At 48.5% G+C, this 19,460-nt stretch overlaps 1 protein-coding gene across 2 annotated transcripts in view; it reads right to left on the reverse strand.

Moving 5' to 3' along the window:
* Positions 1 to 2,321: 2,321 nt before the first annotated feature.
* cskl (c-src tyrosine kinase-like) overlaps positions 2,322 to 19,460 on the reverse strand; it is a 38,280-nt gene continuing 21,141 nt past the window's right edge. The window contains exons 3-13 of one of the 2 annotated variants that reach the window (XM_030376773.1): positions 17,900 to 18,013; positions 17,322 to 17,434; positions 13,926 to 14,145; positions 9,499 to 9,592; positions 7,795 to 7,860; positions 7,266 to 7,365; positions 6,584 to 6,674; positions 6,126 to 6,199; positions 5,338 to 5,533; positions 4,442 to 4,528; positions 2,322 to 3,739 (exon numbers count right to left, since the gene is read on the reverse strand). In XM_030376773.1, the coding sequence (XP_030232633.1) occupies positions 3,557 to 3,739; positions 4,442 to 4,528; positions 5,338 to 5,533; positions 6,126 to 6,199; positions 6,584 to 6,674; positions 7,266 to 7,365; positions 7,795 to 7,860; positions 9,499 to 9,592; positions 13,926 to 14,145; positions 17,322 to 17,434; positions 17,900 to 18,013 (1,338 nt within the window). In that variant the 3' untranslated portion in view covers positions 2,322 to 3,556. Of the gene's footprint in view, positions 3,740 to 4,441; positions 4,529 to 5,337; positions 5,534 to 6,125; positions 6,200 to 6,583; positions 6,675 to 7,265; positions 7,366 to 7,794; positions 7,861 to 9,498; positions 9,593 to 13,925; positions 14,146 to 16,678; positions 17,091 to 17,321; positions 17,435 to 17,899; positions 18,014 to 19,460 lie in introns of those variants that run through there. The other variant, XM_030376774.1, reaches the window with a different exon arrangement.

A 19,460-nucleotide genomic window follows, 5' to 3' on the forward strand; every position in this document is an offset into this window, starting at 1 on the left:
CAACCGTGGGATTCTTAGGGTGATATTTTCGAGTAGGTTTAAGGAAATCTCTGACTTACTAACAAATGGAAATACTGGACTCAAAATATAAATAAAGCAAAACAAAAAGCAGCAGAAGCCGAAGCTGCGTGACCGATTGCATGTTGTGAGTTATGTTGGTGAGCACCGCCCTCCCAGGCTGCTGAGGAGCTCTGATAACACAAGGCAGACGGGTGGAGGAGGCTCACACACAGCTCCGTCATCTCCACCTCTCCACGACACCTCGGCTATAACGGGGTCTTCATAGCACCTATGCCATCATAGGAGTGAAAATTGCCTGTGAAGTAGCTCACGATTATCTCATTCACACCACATCCGATTGGGGACATAGATTTCACAATATAGAGCCAAAAGTAGGCCTACTGGTTCGTACTGTTCAATAAACGTACATTATAAAACATAATTATCCAAGTATAGATCAAGAGTTGACAGATGCTACAGGCTATGTGGTAGATATTAAGATCCCTGTCACATTTTGTATCCTGATTGAGGTGTTGGGCCAATTTCAGTTAAAGCTACGGAAATATTTGTTTAAAAAGGAGACATATTATACCACCAGGTGTGAGTGTGATTAGCCTTGCAAGCCGTTTCGAAAATCTGCCCCATATGACATCACTAGTTAATCACTAATCACACTCACACCTGGTGGTATAATATGTCTCCTTTAATTCTCTTTACATCCTGACAGCAAACTAAATAAATTGCATGTTCTGACTACAAAATCGGGTGTCTGTGGCTGGCACAGGCCTGTGAAACCCTGTCCAATCATTTCATTCGGCTCGAATAAAATGATTGGCTACCCGGCTAACGGAGGCTAGCAGACCTATTGCTAAAGCTAGTGAGCTAGTCATGTGTTTTGGGGGCGTGGCTTTGGAGGAAGGCCTAAACCCAAAGGGAGCGATGGAATTATATTTTCACACCATACTTTCAAAATCAACCTTATTTCGGCTTGTTGCCTACCTCAGCTTTAAACGAAGCGGTAAACTCACACAATCATTGGTGTACAATACATGCACAAATTAATCTTTAAAACCATAAGAGGTCCATAGCAGTAGCGTGCGGTGACCCTAAATTTCATTGGAGCAGAAACTACTGGCGCATGACCACACTCACATTTTGTTTTTGTAATATGTATATATTATATACATAGATAATATTGTATTATATATAACTATATATATATATATATATATATATATATGCTTCACATCATCATACCCATGGTCAATATCCCCTTGTTCTGTGCAAACACTTACACGAAAAAGTAGACATAGGAAACAAAACACAGCGTTTCTCTTTGAGCAACCACATTTTTTATTTTAAAACCATGTTCGGGAGAAAGTTATATTGTAAGTTTTCCCCCTCTTCCTCGTTTGTTGGATAATGTGTATGTCGGGTCTGTCTGGGCCAAGTTTTTTGATTTCTAACTTGTCTTCCAATTTATTTATTTTTTTCAATTTTAACTTCTCAAAGGTTTTTTTTAACAGAAACTCAACACTTAATCACAGGTGCAACACCATGTGACGGACTACTTTACGACCATATAGGTGTCTTTTAGCAGGGATTGCAATTTATATTGCAGACTGCAGGATTGTGCGATAAACATACGGAGGAACGCGGTCGCTGAGCTGTCCTGCCCCACATTGCATGACACGCCACCATCATCCAAAATTTGATGTCAAGAGACCAAAATAGTTAGAAAGGCTGAACGAACTGTATATAGTTAATGTGAAATCCACATTATTAATAAAGAGACTTGGAGCCATAATTTACTGAGGAACAATTTTTTTGGGAGCATGCTTTTTCAAGTAGTTAGCTTCCCTATATGGCCTATATGGATTGCCCGCGCCTGGTCCATAGTCAGTGTTGATGTTCTGTGATCACCAGAGAATTTATTTCAGCATATTGTACCAAACCTTTTAGTGTGTGTTTGGATGGTAGGCCTAGTGTGTAGGCCTTACCTCATTTAACACACACACACACACACACACACACACACACACACACACACACACACACACACACACACACACACACACACACACACACACACACACACACTAAGACATCCAGGCTGTTCAGATGGAATGATTTATTCATAATCATGGTAGCATAATAAAACAATGAACATTGAAAGCACTGACGTTTGAACCCAAGCCCTCCCCCACTCAGCATGCACCACCCGCCCAGTACGTCCCGGAGACGGTCACCCAGCGTGCCCCCCTGCTTCCGGGACCCCCCCCCCCCCCCTCCCAAGTCCTTCAGATGTCCGTTCTCAGTCAGTTTTTTTTCTTATCCTTGTTCACTTTGAGTAGTTTTTTTTTTTTAATCCTTTAAATATATGTTAATATAAAAAGCCCACATTTAACGACTCGACCGCATTAGTGAACAGTATTTCCCCCCCCGTCCCTCACCCCCAGGGATCCAACATGACGGCCGGCGGGACGCCTCCCCCATCTCTCCCCCGTCTCCCTGTGGATGCTCTCTTTAACGGGGGAGGAGCAGGGGATAGAGAGGGGGAGGGTGGGGGGAGCTCATCGATAAACGTCCCTGATCAGCCGTGACACAACAGAAGAACAACAAAACAATGAAAAAAGATCCATAAAAAATAATGAACTTAAAAAAAGGAACGAGCGAATCGTCTGATGGGCGAGCGGGGGAAGTCTGATGCTCTGGACTGGAGGCACTTTGGCTCAGCGAGAAGGCCCCCACCTGGACACACACCTGGACGCACATACACACACACCTGGACGCACAAACACACCTGGACGCACAAACACACCTGGACACACACACACACACACACACACACACACACACACACACACACACACACACACACACACACACACACACACACACACAACGCAGGGGGTGTTGATGGTGTCTGGACTGAGGGACTGCATGGGGGGGGCTGTAGTAGGGGTCATTGTAAGCATGCAGCGGCATGTCTTGGCACGTGGGGCTGTGGGGGAGATGGAGGCAGAGCTAGGGGCCCCGGTCATGTGGTGGAGGAAGAAAAGGCCAGCCTCCCCTCCTCCTCCTCCTCCTCCTCATCTTCATCATCAACGCCGTGTCCACAAGAGGAGGGAGGAGCGCAGCACAACTTAAAAAAACACCTTGATCCAAAAAGAAGATCAACCTGGAGTGAGTGAAGAAGAGTGATGCAGAAAGAGAGGGACATAGAGAGAGAGGGCGGGACAGAGAGAGAGAGAGAGAGAGAGAGAGAGAGAGAGAGAGAGAGAGAGAGAGGGAGGGAGAGGAGGAGAGCACGGTGACCCCCTCTCCGAGCTTGGGGCACCCTCCTGGCTGAAGCTATACGACACCGACAGGAAAAACAGTCTCTTCCTTGCTAATGGAAGCAGAGGGGGGACGGCTAACAGGCAGGGGTTTGCCGGGAGAGAGAGGGGGGAGGGAGTCAGTCCCCACGGGGCAACAGCGTGGTTACAGGTAGTGCTGTGCCGGGCTACGTCCGGTCTCCTCCACCTCCTGCTCCTCCTCCACCTCCTCCTCCTCATCACAGGTACAGCTCCTTGGCCCGGATGTGCTTGAGCTTCTCCCCCAGCATGTGGAAGCTGGGCCGCACGGCCGCGTCCAGGGTCCAGCACTGCTTCATCAGGTCGTACACCACCGGCGAGCAGCCCTCAGGGGCGTCCATCTTATAGCCCTTCTCCACCCGGGGCACCACGTCCTTCAGCGGCTGAGAGGGGGAGAGAGGCAGAGAGAGCGAGAGAGAGTTTGAAAACAGGGAAAGATTGAATATTTATTATTTCACCAAGTGTATAATTGTGTGCGTTGACTTTTGACCCTTTTAACTATTAGATATAAATAATAGATACAGAATAATATTTCTTTTTTTTATCTCTGTTTTGATTTGTGAAATTTGGTCACAAATCTGAGCCAGCCAGAGAGGGCAACAGAGAGCCAGATCCAGATGGGGACGGACTGAAAAGACCCTTCTGGGAGTGCGAGTCCTCGATTAAGCATGCCCTCTGCTGGTCCTCAGAGGGTTTGACCCGCCTGGGAACACTTCTCTGTGTTTACTGCGCTGATGCTCATGAATGCACTATAGATAATGCATCTACGGCTACAGAGGAACGTGGTAGATATTCATGGTAAGTTAACCCAGGGCGCACTAAGCTGTATCGCCGCAGTAACATAAATAAGCCTATCATAAATATTTGGCCTGTTAAGAGAGATTGTGTTGAGACTGTACCTGTGATTAAGGGCTATACAAACAGTCAATGTGCGTGGGTGTGGGTCATCCATGCTGTGTTTAACCTCTATGTACGCAGATGGAACGACGTTTCATACACCCCAGCCACATTAACAATAAAGTTTATTTATTTATGTATATCAAATGGCCAACAGGTTCTTGGCAGAACAGGGAGCTTCTACTTACAATTCTGGGATAAGGCACGCGCCCAAAGGAATAGATCTCCCACAGCAAGATCCCATAACTCCAGACGTCCGACTTGGTGGAGAAGCGCTGGAGGGCGAGAGAAAAGGGACAAAGGCTGGCTGTGAATAAAGAGCAGGCAAACTCCTGCAGTCAACGTTCTTCAACCGGCATCGTCGCCACGGTTAAAAACATGGTTAATATCAAGCCCCCATGTTTTTACAAGTGGAAATGGACTTGCAGAATGACCTGTCCTCATGAATGAGAATCTACAATCACCAAACTAGAATACATAATGGAAAATGGACCGCTTTTATACAGCGCTTTTCTCTGGGGGGCTCAGGTCAGGGGTTTTTCATAAATATATGGCCTGTTAAGCCCTTTGAGACTGTAACTGTGAAAAAGGGCTGGAAAAATGAAATTGAATTGAAAATGTAATTATAGCCTCATATTGTGGCTCTGACAATGGGGATGTGGTAGCCCAGCTATTGCCAGATCAAGCTCAATCTTAGATTGCACTTTGGTCTGGGGAAGCTGCTGTACTTTTCTTCAACACAAGAGGCGTGATCAACGGTTCAAATTACTCTGTATTTAATTGGCTGCTTGCCGTAGCTTCCCTGTCGTCATTGTGTTAAACCAGCCAATAGCGCACCGGGGGGAAAAGCCAGCTTGGTGATTGGCTCCCGCAAATTGTATCGAAACTAGAAAGAAATGCATCGCTCTTCTCCAGACCCTTCTGCAGGGCGAACTCAAACAGCCGGCAGAATGGGCGGGGCAACCCAGTCTGGGGACGCTGCATAAGGTGGGCCTGACTGAGACCCTCAACGGATCAACGCATACACAATGGCTGTGACTTGAGGACCGGTCCGAGGCAGTCGGTGAGGGTTGGGGGGGCCCACCTTCTCTCGGAGGGCCTCGGGGGAGGTCCACTTGACGGGCAGCTTTGCCGTGTCCTGCGTGGACGACGCCTCCTTGGTCAGACCGAAGTCGCTGACCTTGGCGATGTGCTCGTCTGACACCAGCACGTTGCGCGCCGCCAGGTCCCGGTGGACGAAGTTGTTGGCCTCAAGGTACTCCATGGCCTCACACACGTCACTGGGAGGGGGAGAGGGGGAGAGGGAGGGAGGGAGGGAGAGGGGGAGAGAGAGGGAGACAGTGAGAGAGAGGGACAGGGCAGAGAGAGAGAGAGAGAGAGACAGAGACAAAGACAGATTGGGTGAGGAAGAGGGACAGAGATAGATAGAGAGAGAGAAAAACAAACAGAGGGAGAGAAAGACAGGGAGGGAGAGGGGGAGAGAGAGAGAGAGAGAGAGCGACGGAGAAAAATCAAGACATTGACCATCAACAACTATTTGAGACATGTCTTCACCTCTGAACATACGTGACAGCGTATTGATTGTGGGGAACTTTGATGACTGGAAAGGAGAAACAACCAAATCCTTTCCTAACCATTTACACCCTCCCGTGAGTGGTGGATTTCTGTCGCTGGTTAAACCCATCACACAGAGCTGTTGTATTCCTCACACTGGCAGAAGCTGTGAATCTTCAGGCAGATAATTGCGAAGGACTATAGTAGTCTTTCTTATGTACATGTCAGAAGAACCGCTCTACAGAGCGGCCGACAGCTGAGTGCTGCTCAGACGACCCGGTTCGGAGAGTCTAGCGGCGGAGGGGGGAGGGAACTCACAGGGAGAACTTGAGAAGGCAGTCCCCGTCCAGGACGGTCCGTCCTCTGGACCGCAAGTAGTCCACTAGACTGCCCTGTGGACAGGAAGCACGGGGTTGAGCACGTCACCGCTGATACCAGCGCACAACACAACAGCCAGAGCTACTTTATACCACCTTAAACGGTTCTATAGGAAAGGGAAATTACATGGGATTTATTTTATACCACCTTAAACATTTCTATATAAAATAAGCCAAAATAACGTGGATTTATTTGAAACTAAAAATAAATGATTCCATCATAGGATCTGACCTCTGAGGGGCAATGGACTAAGAGTCGAGGCAGAATGTCAACAACTCAGAATGTCCTAATCTAGCCCGCTTTGAGAGAAAACTAGACGGACGGAGATGGTCCGTTCCATCTTCTGGTCTACGTCCTGAGGAGAGCAGCTTGGTGGTGGTGGGGGGGGGGGGTCTGACCTTGGCCATGTACTCCGTGACGATGTAGAGACTGCCCCGCTCCTCCACTATCACCCCGAGCAACTGCACCAGGTTGTTGTGCCTCAGCTGTCTGTGGAGGAAGACCCCAAGGTCAAAGGTCAGGGGTAGAACCAAAAACAACAACAACAACAACAACAACAAACAGACACTTCAGCTGTTTACCGCTTCTGTTGATGTGATATCTCATCTCTGCATGAAGAGCGAGATCCCAGCACGCTATTCCTATACTCAGAAGTCCTCTCACAAGGTTGTGTTTTTTCTAGTCTAGTGGCTAGGGTGTTTGACGCCAAGACGTAAAAGGTTCTAGGATTGAATACCAGTGCCCACCAAAGGCCTGACTCCAACCAGCGTCTGAAGGACTTCATATCTGAACTCCCGCTAAGTTTATTTGGATAAAAGCGACCGATAAGAGACTAAATAGTACACATGTTAAGACAAAACTAAACAGTGTATGTGTTAAGACAGTTGAATAACTAAATAGTTTATGTCTTAACACATTGAAAGAACTAAACAGTGTATGTGTTAAGACAGTTTAATAACTGAATGGTATATGTGTAAAGACAGGAACCTGTTCACTGGAAGATACCACCGTGTGTGTCTTGTGTTTACAGGTTGTATTTAAAGTGGGCCACAGCACAGCGGGGGTCAGCGGGGGTCTTACGTCATGACGGAGGCCTCAGCGATGAAGGCCTGCGCCGTGGCGTCGTTCTTGATGCACTTCACCGCCACCTTGGTCCCCCTGTAGTCTCCAACCATGACGTCTGAGAGACACGCACACACACACACACACACACACATTTAAAAGGTATAGGTGCCAACTGACATAGATTCCCAATCACGCCTTCATACCCTCGCTGAGAACATTTAAAGCGCTGTTATCCACGCGGAGCTGAGTACAGCTGAGCTCTCCCAGGTAAAGCTGTGATGGGGGAGGCTCTCCGCAACGACTCATCTGCCTTACTGATTACACACTTAATAGTGTCGAGCAAATGTTCAGAAAACGTTCATAACCCCAACCTCCGCCCACACTCCATTCTACTTAACAGAGCAGAAGGTATTGAGCAGAGCAGTCAGAACTGCAGAACAGCGTAACGGCTGTCTCACCCCTACGGTAAATATTCCCTTTGGTTTGTCGTGACACTAAGCAGAACTCTCCCCAGAACCCGTCTTGCTCCAGCACACGCCTTTACCTCCGAACTCTCCTTTGCCGATGGTCTGGATGAGTTTCAGCTCTTTCCTGTTTAGAGACCAGCCGCCTGTAGAGAGAGAGAGACAAAAACCATCAGTCCTCAGCACTGACCCTCACGCCTCTGAAGTTCAACCCAACAGCGACCACACAGAGAAGGCGGTCGCCATGTCACACATCAAGCTGGCCGGGATCTTCTGGATATCTTCCAGACGTAGTGTGTGTGTGGTGTGGCTTTTAATGCAAGGAGGCCCGAGTGGGAGGGGCCGGGTCATCCCAGTGGACCACTGCCCTGCGAGTAGCCCCTCAGAGTTAACGTTCACAGGACTCTCGGGCAAAGCAGTAGAATCCAGTGTGACTGATTCAGGGTAACTGCAGCATCAGCTGTGCTTTAATGTGCTGTAGCACGGACAGAGGTTTGAACAGATGGGTGTTGCAGTATCACTTGGCAGAGACTGTCAACAGTCGGCCATTAACGGGGAAACCGAGCTTGTCGTGAAATGACAGAAAGAAGAAGAAGAAGGAAAGAGAAAGCGAAAGAGAGAAAAAGAAGAAGAGAGAGGGATGACGTGACATTAATAGTCATCCAAGACCCTCCGTGTCCTGAAGGGGGCGATCACACAGAGGTTAATACTCTTGATTGATGCTCTTCAGGCGGGGATCAGCGTGTGTGACGACAGCGTACGTGAGTCCGGTGTCTGAGAGAGGTGGGTGCTGCTGCCCTTCAGAACCACGTTAGTGACCGCCAGCCACTCAGATCAGCGTGTGGGTAAGCCTTGATTACCCAGAGGACTAGTGTTAGTGGAGCTTAGGAAGGACACCATACCCCTGGCAGCTGTGTGTGTAGAGCAGTGTACGGCCGAGGTGTGTGTGTTTCAGTGTGCGTGTTCTCTTTAGGAATGTCCTTCTATATGCCCTTACATGCCAACCTCTAAGCGGGAGATTGTGTGTGTGCGTGCCCGTGTTTGTGTGTGCCTGCGCATTTGTGCACGCACGAGAACAGTGCGAGTCTGAGGTTAGTGTGTGTGTGTGTTTGTATGCATGCATAAGCGTGCGAGAGGATGCAGGGCGATATATCGGGCTGGGCGATATATCGATATCAGAAACATATCAATATTTTTTTCAAACAAGATAGCCTATTGAACATAGTAATAGGCTATCTTACTATAGTTTAATTTGCGTTGTCAGGAGATATATTAATAATATAATTATTTTTAATATATAGGCTAATAAGATTCATAATATTACGGAGGCGCATACAGCTTTTGGTCGTGATATTATATTATATTGTAACGTTCGGCAGTGTCTAGTCCACGGCTTATTCAACCATCAAACTGTATTAAATTCCAAACAGTAGGAATAGTAACGGTAAATCCAAATGGTAGGTAGGTAGGCTATAGTAATAACAGTAGCTCCACGGTAACCACCCCCCCCCCCCCTCCCAATCAGCAGGGCAGGTCAACAAATATAAATATTTATCTTATATCGATATTCTGCTTGAAGATATCGAGTAATGATTTTAGGTCCATATCGCCCAGCCCTAATGCAAGTGTATGTGAAAGTGTGCATTTGTGTGTGCACAAGGAGATAGTGTGTCAGGTTTGTGTGTGTGTGCACAAGGAGTGTGTCATGTGTGTGTGTGTGCGTCATGTGTGTGTGCATCAGTTGTGTGTGTGTGCGTGTCTCAGGTGTTTGTGTGCGTTCTTACTCCTGGAGAACTCGTCCTGCGCCGCCACCGTTCCCTCCATCAGCTTGGGCTTGATCAGCTTGGTACACAAGCCGTCTGCGTCTTTGGTGTAGTGCTGCGGACACACACACACACACACACACACACACACACACACACACACACACACACACACACACACACACACACACACACACACACACACACACACACACACACACACACACACACACAGATTTAGTTCACCAGTCCCTGTTGGAGACGCGTCGCCCACCGCGGTGGGTCGACTCTACAGGCGGGGGGAGCGAGGTGGGGTTTGGGTGGAGGTGCAGCCGCTGTGAACTCAATGTTCCTCTGGGACGACGGAGGACGGAGCTGAAGCGACGCGGGGTGAGGACGGATTAGTCCTGAGGCCGCGAGGACCTCGGCAGAACCTCAGCTCCTCTCCACGGGTCTCAGGAGACGCACATCGAGACCGGGGGAGACGCGTACGAAGGTGCAAGACGAGGAATGGAACAAAGTAACGTGGGGCCTGTTGGGGACACGGCCCGCAGGCTGCACTTCGTGGTCTAGTGCCGAGTCACAACACAGCACAGGCCTACAAGTGCCATGATGCACTTTGGGACGTAAAGATGGAGATGTTTGCACTTTCTGCACACTTTATGTTCCGTATGCAGACTTATTAACCACAGACAGTGCTTAAGTGCGCGTGTGCGTGCGTGTGTGTGTGTGGGCGTGTGTATTTCGTTGTAGGTATATTGTTCTATATCGGAGCTCAAAGTTGCGATGCGCCCACACAGAGGGGGGGGGGGGGGGGGGATTAACGCAGCAACCAGCAGAGGGTCGGGGGTTATTGATGGGGATCAGTGGGTGAAAGGTCGGCCCTTGTTGTCTCCCTCCCCCCATCGGATCCACGACAATATCAGCCCACAGCCAGTCCTCCTTCTAAAGATGGTCACGGTGCGGTGTGAGGTTCATATTGACGCGAGATCAAAATAGAAGCGGACCTATCGACCCAGTGTCAGACCACCCCTCCTATACTGAACCCTTCCCAACACACGGAGAGGGGGGGAAGAAGAGACAAGGAGGAGGAGGTGAGATGAAGCGCGGGAGAGGAATTAAGACGTTCAAAGATCTAGAGGAGGATCAATAGTAACGTACAAATCGGTTGCAAGGTACCGATTAAAGACAGACAGAGAGGTAGACAGAGGGAGACAGAGAGAGAGACAGAGACAGAGCGAGCGGACGTTGTAATTCAGAGTGAACAGCCAGGAGATTGATCGTGGCTCTTAAGCAGGCGCTCCAACGGTGTGATATGTTTAATTAATGCAGTAGCATTCACCTCCCAGAACCATGCTTAGCGTCCTGGCAGAGGGGGGGGGGGGGGATTAGGTTATTCATGCTCCATGACTTCCTGCTGTGACCGGTCGAAGAAGGCGCGCCGTTTTAGAACGAATCCCGAACGCCCGTCGCACCGCTGTATGAAACGGAACGCTTGAACGTCTTCAAACACAGCAGCAGCGCTGGGTGGCGTCGTGCCTTTGGTCTTTTATACAGTCTTCCAGCCACCCTAGTGAGACGCTCCCGCGCGCGTGCAGAGATTTCAAATGTAGAAATTACATCATAAGCCAAGTCAAACATTAGCCTGAATCGTGGGAAATTCAAGGAAATGATGCTCTACTTTGAAGCGATTCCTTCTGCTCCGGGACACACATTCTGTAGCCGTTACAAATCTTTAATGTGCCATGAAGATTTCAGGGGGATATGCAAATTAACCCTCAGTGTATAATATTAATATATTTATTACTTGTGGTAATGTTACCCTCTTATTCATTCATAAAAGAAACCATAGTAGTTTTTAAAATACACTGATTCTTAAATGTATTGATTGGGATTTCAAACGGAAGATATCTAAATAAACTGGACTGCTTAAATTAATGATATTTAAGTATTAAACAGACGCAACTAATTAATTGTAATCCCCTTGCTTCCATGAGTTAATGTTGTAGCTTTTAGTTTTAACCACCAGTGGGCAGCAGAGTGCCGAAACAGAACTTCCTTCTAGAATATACACCAATTACACATCAAGTCATTAAGACCAGCGCTGCCAAGATGCTGATTATGCACAGTATCAATAATCACAGACCAGTTCCTTACTACTGCCAAAGGTTTATATAAATGCAGTAAAATAAATCTGTATTTCACACTGTATTCCAGCAGAACATCCATGTAGTATTAGGATTATTCATAGTAGCAGCATCTTGTTCGGTTCACCACTAGCTAGCTACCCACTCACGCTTCATGTCCAACGCCTTCTTAATGCACAGAGCCGGGCTGAAATCAGGGTGCCTGTAATACCCTCAAAGAAGGCTCCACAACGCTCAATTCCCCTCAATGTAGACAACATCACCGTAATTTACATTTACATTCAGGGCATTTAGCAGACGCTTTTAACCAAAGCGACTTACAACAAGTACATTTGTCAAAAGAAGAGGAACAATATAGCGCTTTCGGTACCGTAAGGAAGTTCATAGAACCAAGTGCCAAGCACTAACAACTGCTAGGTTAACCCATTCCCCGCATACATGGTAGCTAGGATAAGATGCTACACGATGCCGAGTACTATTTTTAAGTGTCAGGACCTACAACATACAATAAGTGTGCACATTAAGTGCCAGGGCGTACAACATACAATAAGTATGTACTACTTTTCAGTTTGAATCAGTTTCCCATCCGTCACTTTGGGTTTTTGAAGCGGGTAAACGGATCTGCGACTACGTTCATAACCCCAGCCCGAGAACAGACTTGAACCTCTCCCTGTATCGGTTCTCTGCCTTGACGGGTGTGTTAGCCAGCCCAGCCCTGGACTGGTTCCTCTGCATTGTGGAGGGAGGGGGGGGGGGCGGTGGTTAGGCAACAGCAGCGTGGCCAGCGTCGACATAAAGAGGAATGCCAGGAATCCACTCTCAGCCTACTATGGAGCGCCGAGACGGAGATGACAAGGGAGGAGAGCGGGAAGAAAAGAGCGAAAAGGAGGCGGGCGAGAGAAGGGCGGTGATACGGCCAGCAGGAGGCGAGAAACAAAAAGCGAGAAACAAAAGAAAAGGGAAATGAGAGGGGACAGACGACAGGACGTCTAGTGAGGCCCCGGACTGGGGGCCCAACGTGGAAAAAGCGAACGACTTCTGCTGCGTAAGGTGGGAAGACCCTTTGATCCCCTGCCTCCTTCACTGCTCTCAGAGGGGGAGAGCAATGTGAGCGGATCTCAACAGCCTTAAAGAGCCAGTGAGCCCAATGGTTCAGCTGGAATGATCTTAAAGAGCCAGTGAGCCCAATGGTTCAGCTGGAATGATCTTAAAGAGCCAGTGAGCCCAATGGTTCAGCTGGAATGATCTTAAAGAGCCAGTGAGCCCAATGGTTCAGCTGGAATGATCTTAAAGAGCCAGTGAGCCCAATGGTTCAGCTGGAATGATCTTTAAGAGCCGGCTTGACTACATATCAATCTTAAGAAACACAACAGCTCCATTTTGGACATTCAGGTTTCACAAATACCACAATCCCCCGGTTTCTTTTCCATTGATTAATCTAGAATTGATAATACAACTAAAATATGAAACAGATAAAAACGCTCATAGCACGCCATCCAAAGTGCTGTTTGCCTTAAACAAGATCAAATATTTGAATCCGGTGTTCATGTAAATGTCATTGGAATGCCTTCTTAAATACGGAAATGGGATTTCAGATTTTCTTTTCATGGTGACAGGAAATATAATTGAAGAAACATTCAGAATGTCAGAAAATAATGAGGACCCCGGGCAAACATGTGCCCTTTAGTGACAAAGAAATACGGCTGACATTATAAACCTGAGGGCAGTAAAACGTTGCCTTTTACACGCGTGTAGCATGTTAACATGATGAAGGGTCTCTGGAACAGGGAGGACATGTGTAGCAGAGCATGGTACTGGTCCACCATGAAGAGAATTAATCTCTTTCTCTTCTCTACATTCCAGTAGTGAAGAAATATGTTAAAAACAAAAACAGTACTGACCCCTCAAACTCGAGACCCAGTCAACGCTGGGTCAATATTTCTTCACCACAGGCAGATAACAAAGCACTCTGCCCTTAACTGCAGCCTGACCAAAGCACATTAACCCGGATACGTCTGGTGTTTTCAAAATCACCCAGACGGACACAACGTTAAAATCAGATTAGAAGTGTCTGCAAAGTCTGCATAAAAGAATCATAAAAAACAAGATCACCGTAACCCTGAATAAAAAAACGATGGCGGATTTAGCTCCTGACGGAAATAACAAATCACAAAACGGGTGAATGATTGGATGAATGAGTGAGTGAAGGAATGAATGAGGGAATGGATGGGATTTGGCACCGACAGACATAACCGGATAAAGCTGGCTTCGGGGCCGGCCAGTCTCGACTCCGTCTCTCACCTCCACGAGCTGCATGAGGTTGCCAAAGAACTCCTCCTCGTCGATGCTGAGCTTGCCCTTGTGGTAGATGATGCGGTAGTGCTCCACCTTGCTGTCGCAGCTGACGCAGAGGGTGTAGTCGCCCGGGTAGTTGGTGCTCTCCCTCACCAGGAACAGGCCCGTCTCCGGGGGGTACAAGAGCCGCTCAGCCTGCTCCCTCGTGATTTTACCATGGAACCACCTGGGGAGGAAGAGGAGGAGGAGGAGGAGGAGCAGGAGGAGACAGAGGAGGAGGAGGAAGAGGAGGAGGAAGGAGGGCGAGGATGAGCAGGAGAAGACAGAGGAGGAGACAGAGGAGAGGAGAGGAGAGGAGAGGAGAGGAGGAGAGGAGAGGAGGGAGGAGGTCGAAGGAAGAGTGGGGAAGGAAGAAGAAGGATGAGAGGGTGGAAGAGGAGGAGGAAGAAGAGGAGAAGGAATAAGAACACAAGTCTGAACCCCAGGTCGGCACTAGCGTGTCCCTGTCCGTGTACTGTTGAGCCAACACTACTACTGACCAACACTGCTAACCCAGTTCTCGGTTGTCCTGGATCCAAGGTTTGAGTTTCTGCCAGAAATGCTACTGAGCCCCGCACACGTCTCAGAGAGGAGAGGTGAAGCCCCCCCCTAGGAGGTGGCAGGTAGCCTGGGGATGTGTCGGGGGGGGGGGCTTCCCCCTTCCTGTTATCCTGCCATAACAGGAAGCGAACAGGAACACGGCGGTGGGCTCGTTTGGCAGGACACTCAGAGCTAGGCTAACCCCACCGTAGCGGCTGGGAGCGAGGCTAACCCCATCGTAGCGGCTGGGAGCTAGGCTCAGACACAGCAGCAATTTATGCTTCTTTTGGAAACATAAGAAGAAGAAAGGACAATAACATTCGCAATCTAATCTCCTCTGTAAAACTCCACTTCATATTGCCATGATCAGGTATAAATAAATGTATTAAATAAATGAAATATATATATATATATATATATCGTACAAGCATGAAGTAACCCTATGATCACACATCAAATCTTGCGTTCAAACGTCAACAGAGATTTCTTAAGGATTTCATCCCCGTTTCGATGAAGGTCGCCATGTTTGACGTCTGGTGGGAGCTCTGAAATTATCGCTGAATATCCTTTTCTCAAGGTTGCTTTGAAAGCAGTCTAGACCCACACTCCCTCTGCAGCAGCAGGGAGCCCCCCGGACCCCCACGGACCTCCGAATCACCCCGGGCGGGACCGGACACACCAGGTGATTTATGTATTGCAATATCAGCCGAGCGAGACGACTGCACCAGTGCCACGCAGCGCAATCAGCAGCGAACATCACAGTGTGATGTGGCCTGAGGGGCCGCAGCCATCGGTACCGGGTATTAGTGGAAGGCTTTCTGGGAACGCTGACCACACACATCGCGTTACACCTCTCTTCCCCTGAATTAGACGTTGACCTTTGCTCATATTTTTAGCTGCCATTTTGTTCCTTCCCGTATGCATAATATATGTATCCCCAACGTTACTAAATATACATTTCAAACGTTTTGGCTTCACATCCAATATGAGGGCCCCCTCCCCCCCACAGGCCAGAGCCACCGGCAGAGGAGATCAAAGGACCACCGAGAGGAGGAGAGCACGTGTGAACCGGCCCCGCTACCCAGGCCCCCCAGCAGCAGCGTGGGTCAGACGGTGGCAGACATGCCCACGGGGGGCCATCTGACAGGCCGGCTGGCCAGTGGGCGCTAATTAACTCCCCTTATTGATTCTCCCCGGCTTCCTCTTCCTCCTCCTCCTCCTCCTCTGCCCTGTAGAGACAGAGCGGTGCAGAGAGGAGCAGAGAGGAGCAGAGCGTGAGCCCCAAGCCGGGGGCCCAAGTGCGGGGGCCCAAGAACGTTGGGGCTCACTGCTACCTCCAATGCTACAAGGTAAACCATGACCCTGGTCTCCGCCGCCAGCAGCACCACACCACACCCAGCCATCGCCCGTAGCTACTGATGAATGTTTGAGTGCCAGCCTTCTGAGTCACCACTCGGGCATGAACTTCCTCTTTTGCACAGCCATTTCCCCCAGTTCACCTTTACATCAAAACACAGCACATTTACATATGTTCAGTTTCTCAGTTCCCCACAAGCGGAGCGCAAACCCGCGACGATGACATAATCACAGCCCCCCCCCCCCCCCCCCCCACCCCACCCCACCCGACCCGACATGTTTCTGCTCCCCCCTCGCCGGGCCGGCACCCAGCTGGCTCGTGGGATCGCTCACTTTCACATGATCCACTCAAATCCCCACGGATCAAATCAGATACACCGTGTTCACAGCTCGGAACACAACCCAGTGGGCACTGGACGAGGATACCGTCTGCGACGCCAGAGACCGAACCAGACCTACCATGGGGGCGCTGTCATTCTGTCCCTTACACCCCCGCCAACCTCCGCCCATAAGCCCGATGTCCCCGCCACAGGGAGGCGATAGAGAGCAGCTTAATGAAATAAGAGATATCCAGGAAGCACCAGAGAGATGAGGGGAGTGTGCGTCCGTCTGCACACAGAGCCCCTCTGTTGCCATTATGTAAGGCCGTGTAAAGGGAGAGGTCCTTCCCAGACACATCTGCTAGCAATTCATTACCCAGTCCGCGGGCGAATAGCAGTGACTGCAGGGCCCGTGACCCCCGCTGACCCCTACCGCCATGGAACCACCGGCCGGCTATGCGCTGACGTCAGCTGCGGGGGTTTGATGATCAGGAGACGACTCACTTGCTATGCTGGTTCCTGGGCAGGGAGTGGGCTGCCATGACGACACGTTGCCTGACCCGTGTACTATTGGACCGAGTGTCTTGAACGGGAATCGACCATCCATCACCAGATAGCTTCAGTGTTCTCCTGGCAGAGTCCGTTAAATCAACAGAAAGCGGATCCCTCTCTAGATCTAATCAGACTAAATGACATTAATATAAATTACCCCAATAGTCACTAGCAGTCGAGTCGGTAAACACTTTAACATTTGGTCACATTCTGCATTGACCTACTTTCAGAGGACCTCCCCACCCCCCTCATAGGTCACCTTCCAACATGTAGCTCGGAGCTTTAGAAGAAGCTTCGTGGCAACCATCTCTGGTGGAGATGTGAAACGAGGGCGAGGGTTACACAGCTGCACCACTCTGCCCTCCCACTTCCTGTTTGGGTTCCTTCACACAAGCCTGTCGTTACAGTTCCCCCTTTGAGTCCACCTGCTGCCCACACAGAGCGGGCAGGGAAACCCCACCCAGCCCAGCCACCATCCCCACTAGAGGACCGAGCCCTGAAGGCTAGAGGAGATAACAAAGGTGGCAGGTCTGGTAATCAGCTGGGATTGGCTTTGAGGCCAGGAGAGTGGGGGTCAGGGTTCAGGGGAACTCACGGCATGAGGCTGAGCTTTCCTCCTGACTTCACGCCTTCTCTCTTCTGGACATAGTTGGCCGGGATGGTGCCCTCTCTGGCCCCCGTGTTCCTCGCTCGGTACCAGTTCGGATCCTGGAGAGAGAGAGAGAGAGAGAGAGACAGAGAGAGGGACGGAGAGATAGACCGAGAGAAACAGTGAGACAGAGCCACACACTTTTAGCTGTAGCTAAACTTGCACTTACACTGCACTGGCGGGTATTTGCTCAAACATAGGGTTACAGCCGACTATCAGGCAAAGAGTATTGCTTCAATCCACAGTTTCGCCAGTCTACTAGCAAGTATCCTCGAGCAATGCCTATCACCTACTTACCCCTACTAACAAACTAACTAACTAAATAACTAACTACTACTGTGCCTGATTTCCCTGGAAGTCACTTTGGAGAAGGGTTTTCTCTGACTACAGTAAATCAGTAAACAGTTCGCTCTCTAGCTGGCACCCCGGTCTCTCCAGGGACCAGGGAGAGGGTCTGACCGGGGTCTATGCGAGGGTGAAATCTGCGTGGGTGAAATCTGCGCGTGTGAATGGGCCTCGCTCACCCTGGTGACTCCGATGATGGTCAGCACGTCTCCCTTGGCGAAGGGGAGGTCCTGTTCGTTGGTGGCCTGGAAGTTGTACTTAGCTACACACTCTGTGCCAGTGGACCACGGCACCTGAGGGGAACACCAGACAGACGTCACCAGACAGACGTCAGCACGGGGCTCTGAGGGGCCGAGCATGTGGGCCTTCCTGAACAGGGTTTCCATTCAGGTGGGCGATACATGGATGCATATTGTTTCGCTTTGTTTAGAAGCACTATGTTACACACATGAACAAATCATACAGGGACGGTTCATAGTGTCAAATATGATGAGTATAGTAAAAGAATAAAATTATCTTTCATATTACGTAGCCTTTAACCACACAGAGGCATAATTAGGGCTGGGTATCATGGCCAAGTTCCTGAATCGATTCGATTTTGATTCTGAAGGCTTTAAATCAATTAATCACGATTCGATTCGATTCAATCCGAATCGGTTCCATCTGCTCCTTGATTGAATGATAATTTTCTTAAGTTGTAAGGAAATATTCTTTATAGGCTATCATCATTAATTCATCACTAAAATCATTAATTGTGACTAAAATCTTGTAGTTGTGACTGTTAATTAACATCCTTAGCAAGATTTGACATTCTATTCAACGTGATGGCCTGCCTAATTCATTATATTAATGAAATGATCTCCATGCAACACACTGCAAAAGACATGTTTTTATTTTGTAGGCTACATTAATGACAATCCAGGCAACTATAAACAAAACTGCCTCCATCTTCCTAAAATATATAAATATAACCATTGTAAAGATTATAACATTTAAGATAAAATATTCAAGTATTATAAAACTCCTCAAATTCATATTTTTTCAACATATTTACAAAAAAAAAAAAAAAAAAATCGATCTCATGCCCTGTGAATCGATAGCGTGAAATTTAAACGAAATCGATCCAAAATCGATTAAATCGATCTTTTTACCCAGGCCTAGGCATAATTAACCTCAGTTGGATCTAAATCGTACCGTTTATGAATTCATAGGAAGACGTTCATTTATATATATTAATGCGTGAGAAATACCTCTTGAGTACCACGTGAGATGAATCATTTATTCTGGCCCGGGTCTATTTTCACCCTCTTTCAGAGAACAGATGTGTCTCAATTTAAAGGCGGGCTCTACTCCCCTCAGCGTGGAGCGTCTCTGACCTTGGGAGGCGGTTGCCATTGGTTACCCGTACTATTGGCCTGATCCGACAGCGAGAGCTTGCTCTTTTTTGTTGCCGTGGAGTCTTTAATTGGCCCAGGGGAAGAGCAACAGCTAGGATGCTAATGTGTAATTATGTGTGAAGGTGAGGCGGAGGCAACGGAGGCTTTGGCTCAGAGACGGTTAATATGAAGGCAACGCCGAGTCTGTGAGTGCATATATATATATATATATATATATATATATATATATATATATATCTCAGACTCGGCATTACCTTCATATTAACCGGTGGTAAATATTTCACAATTTACCACCTCTCGTTTTGAAGGCTGAACAGACAATTTGACTGGAACTACTTAGCAG

Source organism: Gadus morhua, chromosome 14 (assembly GCF_902167405.1).
Source record: "Gadus morhua chromosome 14, gadMor3.0, whole genome shotgun sequence".
Lineage (NCBI taxonomy): Eukaryota > Metazoa > Chordata > Actinopteri > Gadiformes > Gadidae > Gadus > Gadus morhua.